The 10974-nt window shown below is 41.9% G+C and overlaps 1 protein-coding gene across 5 annotated transcripts in view; it reads right to left on the minus strand.

Moving 5' to 3' along the window:
* Wdsub1 (WD repeat, sterile alpha motif and U-box domain containing 1) overlaps positions 1 to 10974 on the minus strand; it is a 30441-nt gene that overhangs the window by 14883 nt on the left and 4584 nt on the right. For all 5 annotated transcript variants that reach the window (XM_029474718.1, XM_029474719.1, XM_021155470.2 and 2 more), the window contains exons 3-5: positions 9642 to 9826; positions 7207 to 7296; positions 5718 to 5811 (exon numbers count right to left, since the gene is read on the minus strand). In XM_029474718.1, the coding sequence (XP_029330578.1) occupies positions 5718 to 5811; positions 7207 to 7296; positions 9642 to 9826 (369 nt within the window). The remainder of the gene's footprint in view (positions 1 to 5717; positions 5812 to 7206; positions 7297 to 9641; positions 9827 to 10974) is intronic.

Below are 10974 nucleotides of genomic sequence, written 5' to 3' on the forward strand. Positions count from 1 at the left end.
TGCCCTTGAGCCACTGTGTGCGCACACTTCCCCTTCCTTGTGCATTGGTTTTCTCTGTCTCCCTGTCTCAGGCTCACAGTCTGTGTCTCCTGATGACTGAGTGCACAGGAAACCTTCCTCTCGTATTACCCACTCATCTCTTCCTGCCTCACCCAGGAGCCTGCTTTAAGAACTTAAATACTTGTATTCCACCAGCTTATTTCAAATCACTCACTCATTTGTATATCCAAATGAACTTAAAATATCTAGAAAAACAGTTGAATGGAACCAAGAACAGTGGTTCTGGACCTGTGTCATGGCCCCTTCGAGGGATTGCATATCAGACATTTACATTACAATTTATAAGAGTAGCAAAGTTACACAGTTATGAAGTAGCAACAAAAATAATGTTTTGTTACCACACCATGAGGAACTGTATCTAAGGGTGGCAGCATCAGGAAGGTTAAGATCACTGCCTTAGAGCAGGAGCATATACCTAAAGCATTCAAAATTGCAACTTTATGTTATAAAAAGCTAGCCACCTAAGAGTGACACAATACAAGAAAGAGTGACAGACAACAGAGCTCTGAGAAGAACTGGAAAGAAGGCACAGCCAGGGCAGGGCTTCTCCTGTGGTGTGGAAAGAAGGGAGCTACCAGGCCCCAGAGTAATCATCATGGACATCAACTATGAGGGCTAGGACTCACAAGTCCCCATGTCCTGCAGAGCATGTTCCTTGCAGAGTGCTCAGCACATGAGACAGCCATACACGTGTTTAACCTCACATGATCGCTCTGCCCATTAGCCTGTTCCTCAGCCAGGAGAAGAAACTCAACTCTGAGCTCTCCTTTATAAGTCCTGGGTCAACAAAGAATTTGCTCTGTCTTTTGAGCAAGGCTCACTCTGTAACCCTAGGCTTTAAACTCATAATCCTCCTGTTGCAGCTTCTTCGGTAATAGAATTACAATCACAGTGCCCATGGCCCCGAGCTTTTTTTTTTTTTTTTTAATATTTATTTATTATATCTTAAGTACACTGTAGCTGACTTCAGACACACCAGAAGAGGGCATCAGATTTCATTACAGGCGGTTGTGAGCCACCACGTGGTTGCTGAGATTTGAACTCAGGACCTCTGGAAGACCAGTCAGTGCTCTTAGCTGCTGAGCCATCTCTCCAGCCCATGCCCCGAGCTATATATATATATATATATATATTATTCATCTTTTGATATGAACAAGACCCCATCTAAAACAGTGGCAAATATGATTGCTTGGTTGATTGTGTGGCAAGAACGGGAAGACCTGGGGAAAAGATTCAACAGTGTAGGCCAGGTGTTTTAAGCACAAGTTAAGAGCGCATCCATCTTGGCATTAGTCTGAGTTGCTCTAAGTCTTGAGTGTGCGTTAGACTGCCATAGCCTTAGAGAGATTTTAGCCTTAATGTGCAAGAGCCCTAAGTTCAGACCCAGCATCACCTAAAGAAAGAAAACCCAGCGGGACATGTGCTTACACACACACACACAGAATACATATAGTAAAATTATATGTGATTTAAAAGGAAAATATTTGGTTATAGTGACAAAAGCAAACTAAAGTAAGAACTTAGTTTTCTCTATATTAAAAGTCTTCCAGAGGACTTTTACCTACAAAATCATTACGTGTAGAATCTATTTGTATAACATATGGCACTGTTTCCATTCTACCAGAAAATATGTTTATCTGATGTACTGTATATAAGTCAAACTGTACATTTGTGTTGTTTACAACACAAGTATACATTGTTATTTATTCAGAATTATATTTGTACTATATTTTCAAAAGGGTATTTCTTTTTTTTAATTTTTAATATTTTTTATTACATATTTTCCTCAATTACATTTCCAATGCTATCCCAAAAGTCCCCCATAGCGCCCCCCACTTCCCTACCCACCCATTCCCATTCTTTTGGCCCTGGCATTCCCCTATATTGGGGCATATAAAGTTTGCAAGTCCAATGGGCCTCTCTTTCCATTGATGGCTGACTAGGCCATCCAAAAGGGTATTTCTATTGTTGAATTCTGTCAGCTATTATAGTTTTTAGTTCATAATTACTGTATCTTTTTTTTTTAAAGATTTATTTATTTATTATATGTGAGTACACTGTAGCTGTCTTCAGACACTCCAGAAGAGGGCGCCAGATCTCATTACAGATGGTTGTTAGCCACCATGTGGTTGCTGGGATTTGAACTCTGGACCTTTGGAAGAGCAGTCGGGTACTCTTACCCACTGAGCCATCTCACCAGCCCCCGTACTGTATCGTTTTTATGTCATTAAGTCAAAGTGACTCTTCCTGAGTTCCATCCTGCGTGGCTGGTGAGAGCCAGCCCTCCATTCTAGCCACACCCACTGCCTCTCTAGGGCCTCAGAAGCTCAAGCTTCTAGCCCAGTGGTCCTCAGCCTTCCTAATGCTGAGACCCGTTAAGACAGTTCCTCATGTTGCGGTGACCCGCAACCATACAATTATTTTTGTTGCTACTTCATAACTGTAATTTTGCCACTGGTATGAATTGTGATGTATCTGATATACAGAATATCTAATATGTCACCCCAATGACATGGAGTAGTATGACTCGTGCAAGGTATGACCCCCCCAAAACTGGCCCCCTGTGATCTAACTCAGGCTCCCTGTTTCTCTAACTGCCTCCCAGAAGTCTTGTCACAGTATAAATCCATGTATCCCTCCACTAGGCCAGAGCACTTAGGGGCTGTCTCTGAGAACCTAGGGGCATGGCTTACGACCCTCCTGGGTCTCTGCTCTGCAGTTCCCTCCTTCCTACTGCTGTTTGTTTTTATTTAAAGATACAGATTTATAGCCGGATGGTGGTGGTGCACGCCTTTAATCCCAGCACCTGAGAGGCAGAGACAGGCAGATTTCTGAGTTTGAGGCCAGCCTGGTCTACAGAGTGAATTCCAGGACGGCCAGAGCTACATAAAAAAAACTTGTCTCGAACTCCCCCCCCCCACCACCAAAAAAAAGAAGATACAGATTTATTATTTATTTACTTATTTACTTGTGTGCTTATTATGTGTTTATGTCGGTGTGTATGCACCACATGTGTACATCCAGATATTTGAATTTGGCCACATGGACAAGAAAGAAAGGAGACAAATACAGTAATCTAATTTTGCTGTTACAGAATGTGTAAAATTATAGAGTGGGCAATAGTAAGTCTAGAATATAGAGAATCATGCGTCATTTCATTTCAAAACAGTAAGTATTACAAACAGAGGCAAACGGATGAATTTTCTCGGAAAGCTTTTCTGGCCATAGTGCATACTAAATTTCAAGAATGTTTAGGCACTGAAGCAAGGCTCCTCCCACTCTCCAATGAGTCAATCGTGGGTTAGCTCTGCAGTAGTGCAATGCCTGGCATGGGCAAGGTGCTGAGTCTGATTCCTAACATTGCCAAAAGAGGACAGAGGCGACTGGGGGAGGGGGCAGAGCGATGGCACAGTGCTGGTGCAGAGTACCTGTTTCAGCACCCAGAGCCCTCACCAGTACCAGGGTCACCCAGAGCCTTCATCATTACCAGGGTCACCAAGAGCCCTCACCAGTACCAGGGTTTTCTGCCACCGCTGGCATCCTTGGTACCTGCACTCACATGCACACACCCTGATATGGTCACACACTCATGCCCATAAGTATACACGATAAAATAAATCTTAAAAGTTAATGTCAAAGGAGGATGGAGCCTGTCTTATGGAAGTGTCTAGGAATTTTTTTAAAAAATCTAAACAACAAAGGGATCATATCTTTTGTTTTCATCTGAAAACAGGCTAGGATGTCAAACTACAATAACAATTTTATGAAGAAAAAAGATTATAAAGTAACTGAGCCAATCGTGTGTGTTCAAATGAAGCTGCATAACATTTGAAAGCAATGTTCCAACTGAGAATAGGAATCATAAAACTTGTCAAAAGAGCCTTAAAAAAAAAAAGCTGATGAGAAACTTCAAAACTGAAGTTTAAGCAAACTTGTAAGTCGAGAGACTGTTGAATGTAGTACAGTAGGGGCTGGAGAGATGGCTCAGCAGCTAACAGCACTAACTGGTCTTCCTCAGGACTTGAGTTCTAGTCTTAGCACCCACAACTACTCATAACTCCAACTCCAGGGCATTTGACATATGCACTTGGGACACATACATGTAGGCAAAACATTTGTATACATAAAATTAACTAATTAATTAATTAATTTAAAAGTTTTAAGTAGCACAGTAGTTGAAGAAAGCATTAGTAAAAGATTAATCAAGAATGAAATATAAAAAGTTAGAAATGAGCTGGAGAGATGGCTCGTTGGTTAAGGGCATTGGCTAAGTTAGCAAAGGACCTGGTTTGATTCCCAGCACCTACAGGGTGACTCACAACCATTTGTAAGTCCAGTCCCAGGGGATCTGACACTCTCTTCCAGCTTCCATGGGCATCAGGCATACATGTATTACACAGACTAAGCACTCATACACATAAAAAAAAGATAAAAATATAAAAAAGGCTAAAAGACATAACAGTCAGAGTGAGAAGGTACAGTTTGCATTTAACTGACATCTCAGAGAGAGGGAGGGAGGGACAAAGGCAACAGCAGAGGAGGTAAGAATCTCTAAAACTTGATGGAACATTATTCCACAGATTTAGGAAAAGGATCCCTAGCATTGCTGGCCACCGTGGTCCACACCATGCAATCTCTGCATTCAGGAGATGCAGATAAGCGATCACCAAGAGTTTAGGACCAACCTGGTCTGCAGAGCAAGTTCCATCCAACCAGTGCATTGTGGTCTGGCCGGATGGCTCAGTGCGTAAAGGTGCCTGTGGCCCAGCCTGAGGACTTGTGGTCACTCCCTGGTACCCATGAGGAAAAAGGAGAGAAGCCACTCTTCCAGATGCTCTCTGCTATTCACCCGGAGAGCACGCTGCCCCGCTGCCCAGCTTACTGGTCTAAACAAAAACTCCTAGCGAGGTAAAACTAAGCCCACATGTAGATATGCTAAAGCGAGTGTAGGGAACACCACATACTAAAAGTTTTAGGACCATCTAGAAGGGAAAACATGACTCACATTGGGAGTTTCCTTTCGCAATGAGACCGAAAGGTAACTTTCTCTACAGCAACAGATCATTTAAATATGCCCAAGCCTGTCTGCTGTGAGCAAGGCTGTTTACCTTGGAAATAGGTGTGATTTACCTGCTCATCTTATAAGAAGCACAGGGAGAAAATACATCACAACAAGCTGGCTGGTGGTGGTGGCGCACACCTTTGATCCTAGCACTCATCAGGCAGAGGCAGGTGGATCAAGGCCAGCCTGGTCTACAGAATGAGTTCCAGATCAGCCAGGGCTATACACAGAAACCCTATCTTGAAAAAACATAAGTTAAAAAAAAAAATCAAAATGAATCTCTACCATTATTGTTTGGGGGAGTGGATACAAACTAACCATGCTAACGTAGCACTATACCTCTCAATGGATAGAATTTAGAAGACCCAAATATGAAGTACAGGAAAGGATAAGAAACAGTGGGCTGGTGGAATGGCTCAGCAGGTAAAGGTGATTGCCACCAAGCTTGATGATCTGAGCCCCGGCCTAGAACTCATTGAGGGGAAGGAGAGGAAAAATCCCTACAAGTTGTGCTCTGACCTCCGCACACACACTATGGCACCAACAACAGAGAAGGTCTCTAGGAGCATTAAGGCGTTAATTATAGATAGCTTACCCCGATGCAAGCATCTTTCCATCATGTGAAAAAGCACAGGCCAGAACAGGGGCGCAATGCCCACTTAGTGTGCTTTTATATTTTAATTCAAAGCCTGTAATTAACAAGGTGAGAGAAATTAGCAAGCTGATTATGCCTACAGTTTAAGTCAATACTATTTCATTAATACACTTAATAATGTGAGTAACAAAAAATAAAAGCATAAAATTCTTCATGCAGCTTTGATATCCATTCAGATAAGCAGATAATATAATATAGTTTTATGAGAAATTTTTTAAAATTCAGTAGAAGCTGGGTATGTAGCCCTATGTCCAACACAAACATGGTCCTATAATAATTTTTTTCTTATAACCCATTAAATCGATCAGTGCTGCCAATGACAGCTTATTTTAAATGATATACTCTGCAAAAACTAGGCTGAAACAATTTTATAATAACCAACATTTTTAAACATGTGAAGTGTGTGCAATTTATCTGCCAGATAAGTTAAAGATGGGCTGGCCAACTGCCTAAAAGCCTTAAAAATATCGAATGCTTACATTTTGTAAAACCTGACACTACCAAACATTTTGTCTTCTGTACATAAGTCACTTGTAATTTACACATTCTACAAATCCACAATATCTATAGAACTCTTAGAAAGTACAACTATAGCTGGGCAGTGGTAGCACACACCCTTAGTCCCAGCACCCGGGGCAGAGGCAGGCAGATCTTTGTGAGTTTGAGGCCAGTTTGCCCACTGAGAAACCCTGTCTCAAAACTAACAAACAAAAGAAAGTACAACCATAAAATCCTTTTTATGCTTTTTAGAATTACTAAAAAATAAACACAACTCTCTTTAAAGTAAACACACAGAACTCAGTGTGTACTGAAGCCAACATATAGGATAGCCATAAGAGGTTATGGGGTATGGGTGACATCTGTGCTGAAGGGCCAGCTGTGGCCAGAGACATCCACATTTACCCAGACAGGAACGCTGTAAGAGCAACAAAGGCTTCAAGCTCAAAGCGGGACAAATGGGTTTTAACCTGGGAGAGCAGTAGGAACCTTAAGACACTGACAGACTCCAGCACACAAGGTGAGTTTTCAAGTGTTCATCTCAACAGTCAAACAGAAGTCAGCTACGTCACTGCTGACTGTGGAACTCGTACACAGAAGGGTTTATATGCGGGTCCAGGACGCAGGCTTATCTGTGCCCTGTGATACCATCAAGCAGAGTAAGGTGCAGAAACATGCTGTCTAAGGAGGCTTTCTCTGCACACGGAAAAAAACAGGCTGTAGCTGGAACTGACCTGCTCATCTTCCTGCTTTCATCTCCCAAGTATTCAGATTTTAAGTATGTTCCACAACATCCAACTAAATAAAACATTCTTAAAACAGGTTTTTACTATCATTTAAAATATCCAGAGTATCTTAAGTTAAAAAGAATTTTTTAAAAAGGTAAGAATCTTATGTAGGTCACAGGTAATTTTAGATGGTTAAAACCTACCTAAGACACGGGTAATAGTAACAATCCAGAGTTTGATTTCACAGTCTTGACCACATGACGCCAACTGGTAAGACTGGAGGCCTTCTCCGCCTAAAAACAGCAAAGCAGAAAAACACAAATAAATACCAAGAATTGATAAAACATTTAAACCAAGAAGTTTTCATCATATTGCGGTCTGTTAATGTGACTCACTTATGGCATGTAGACCAGGAATGTTTGTTAGCTAACACTAATAAAATGATTACAGAATTTTTTATGTATTACATAGTTTTATAACTTTAGTCTAAAATTGACTTCTTAAAAAAGTCCTTTAGGCTCAAAGTTCTGTTAACATTTTATTATTATATATTATAATATTTATTAAATATAATAATATTATCAAATAAGCCAGCATTTAGCCATGAAAGCAGAATATCTTCCAACTGAATTTTAGAAGTTACAAGGCTGTCATTAATGCAAAAGAGAAATTAGAAAATTCAGCTATTTTAAGAATGGTAAATGGTTAATCACACCCAACGTAATTGCCCTTTGAAGTACCAATTCTTAAAAGCCTTCTGTAATGCACAAAGAATAATAATAATTGATTTTCCATTTGATTTGGCCAAGAGGAAAACTTGAATTACATAAATGTAAAATCATATCAATCCAGCTGATCTGCTGGAAAATATTACACAGTTTAGCAAAATTAACCAAATCAAGTTGGCATCTCAGAAGTCGGTGGCAGCTCTTCCACAGCTGCTGCCTAACAGCACAGTCGCCATTTTACATGGTGGCTTCACATGCACACACCCTCCTGGAGGTAAAGGGTCGGCCCACCCGGAGGTGCTTGGTCTCCTGGCTTGCGTCACTGCAGACCCTTTGGCAAAAGTGAAAACTTTCTTGCCTAGTTAGTGTGCCTCTTTGCAATGTTCTTTTTCAGCAAGTGCATGCCTTAAAGACGTGGAGAAGGTACCACAAAAATGGGTGAAATGGTTCCTGTCTGTTATAAGCCATTCTGGGAATAAATAGCACAAAACAATCATCAAAAATGTTTAGCTAAATTAGGCAGAGACTTTGAAGGAAGAATGGGTTCGTTCAAATAAAACCTATTAAACATATATAAAATGTTAAAAGGTTAAAAAAGAAAAGATTTCATCTAATCAAGCAATCTTGACTGGCGAGCTCTAGTGTCCACTAGGTAAAGGGCTCAGAGGGAGATTGCTTGAAAAACAAATTCAATACAAGAGATGGAAAAAACTGCGTGGCGAGACCGTGTAAAGCCGGGACTGAGTTTCCACACTTCAATCAGGGTTAGGTTCGACATGCTAGACGGATACTGATGTATTGTGCTTTGGGATTTGAAATTTGACCTTCATTCTACTTGAATCACTGAGGGCTCTGGAATAAGGGGAATGTGGAAGCCACTCTGTCTTCTTGCTGTGCCAGGGCTGCCGCTAGCATCACAGCTAGCAGCATGAGGGGACTGAACCCTATGGTACACATACCAGATTTGAAAGGCTTCCTATGAGGGGGGAGTTTAGTTAATTTGTATCTATTATCATTCAACTGACATCCACCAGGGTAAGTTATTTACTCTTGTGGTTCCTCTGTTGCTACAGATACCTCAGATCTGATGACAAGACTAGAGAGGGCAGAGGCAGAATCTCTCCTCTAACAAAGGCAGGGAAAATGAACAAGCCTAACCGCCCTATCCAATGTCTCTACTGAAAACCAAGAGTTTAGTTTAATCAGGAATTCTTGTCGCATCTTTAAAGAAAGAATGAGTTATGTTGTCAAACATCTTAGTCTTTAGAAGATTAAATTAGTAAAGGTGAAATGTTACTTCTATTTCCAATGTGTTGAGTGTACATGTTCACGCGTGCACAGGCACACTGGAGCCAGAGATCGGTATTAGGTGGCTTCCCACAGATGATGAGAAAAGCTCTATCAGTCCCAATCTGGACCCTGCTCATCTGGCTAGGCTCATGTGCAGGCCCCAGGGTCCCCCTGACTCAGCTTCGCCAGTGCTGGGATTACAGAATTACAGGGGCGCACACGCCACTGCTGGATTGCTTGGTGGTGCTGGAGACTCAAACGTATGCCTCCTGGCTTGCACAGCAAGTTGCTTAGCAACTTTAGAGCCCCATCCCTTCCTGAATTTATAAACTTCCCGTTTCTACCTCAATTTTAATTTTTGAAAAAGACAGTAAAAGCAACGGTGCAAGCGAGCCTACTGTGAAGAGCCGAATTGTCCTGCACAGACTTTAAAAGAGACAAACTTTTCCTGTTAGAGTTCTTCACGATTCATGTTGATCTACAAAGAGAAGAGGCAGAAGGATGATTCCGAAATAGAATGGAGAGGCCCTCAGTACTAACGATGACGTGGAGACTCAAAGGACCAAGTCACAGGAATTACAGACAGGGAGCCCGCGCTTAAAAGAGTGAAGCCAACCAACCAGAGAGAGGCTGTGAGGAAAAGCTGCAGCAGGTGATCCCGAGATCGTGCGCCTTCTCGCTGTGTAGACACCTCATCCTGTCATCCCACACTGTCAAGTCCCCGCCGGAGGAGCCAGTGACAAAGAGGCCTCCATCGGGAGAAAACGCACAGGCCACCAATGAGCTATCCTTGACGCTACCACACCTGAAACAGAACAGAAAAGGAGGGCGTGAGGGTCAGAGGCTCTGACTTTCTATTACAGTCCCTTAGAAGTGACAGAACCAGGATGCCTACACAATAAAGCGTCAGACGCTACTCACGGACACACTTTCTACAGGGTACAGCAAGGTCTTAAACACAGTAGCTGATACCCATGAGCCTAGACCTGAGCTACAATCTCATATCTTTATATTTTCATAGCAAGTCTATGAGCACATTAAAACCTCAAAAAAAGCAAAAATCAACCAAGCCTAACAATGGCTTTATTTAAAGATTTATTTATTTATTTATTTATTTATTTATTTATCATAAGTACATTGTCGCTATCTTGAGACACACTAGAAGAGGGCATTGGATCCCATTAGAGATGATTGTGAGCCACCATGTGGTTGTGGGATTTGAACTCAGGACGTCTGGAAGAACAGTCAGTGCTCTTAACCGCTGAGCTATCTCTCCAACCCACAGTGGCCTTATTTAAAATATTCAGAATGATTTCTTACTGAAAAGACATGCTATTAAAATAAAAACCACATTGAATTTCTGTATTCAAATCAGATAATTCTAAGACTCTGCGCCTCAGCATCAAACAAGTTCATTATGAACAAAACCCACATGTGTACCGCAGTTCTCCTGGGAAGACAGTTCAAAGTGCTGTCCTGGCAACACTGGTCCTCAGATAAGAAAACAAACTGGAGAGCCCTGGGCAATTAGAGCGCTGTTAATCACATGCAGGAAGGAACCTGGGCCACAGAGGTGGAAATCACTCCTCACCAGTGGCAAGCCCTCCTTAGCCAGGCACCCATCCTTTCTGAGCTGTCTGGTTATGCTAGGTTAACCCTTGAACACCGCTTAAAAGCAACACTTTCTTCAGCTCTGAGGCCACAGAGGAGCAGCAGTTGTTGCCCAGCTCTACAGACACCAGGCAGGGAGAACATGAGATGATTTCAACTGTTCGCATAAAGAAGGTTACGGTTCTAGAGTACTTAATAATTTCAACGAATGCATCAACTATGTCTGTTTTACCACAATGAAAAATAAAATTTGCCGGGCAGTGGCGGCACATGCCTTTAATCCCAGCACTTGGGAGGCAGAGACAGGGGGATTTCTGAGTTCGAGGCCAGCCTGGTCTACAG

The sequence above is a fragment of the Mus caroli genome, chromosome 2 (assembly GCF_900094665.2).
Source record: "Mus caroli chromosome 2, CAROLI_EIJ_v1.1, whole genome shotgun sequence".
Taxonomy (NCBI): Eukaryota; Metazoa; Chordata; class Mammalia; order Rodentia; family Muridae; genus Mus; species Mus caroli.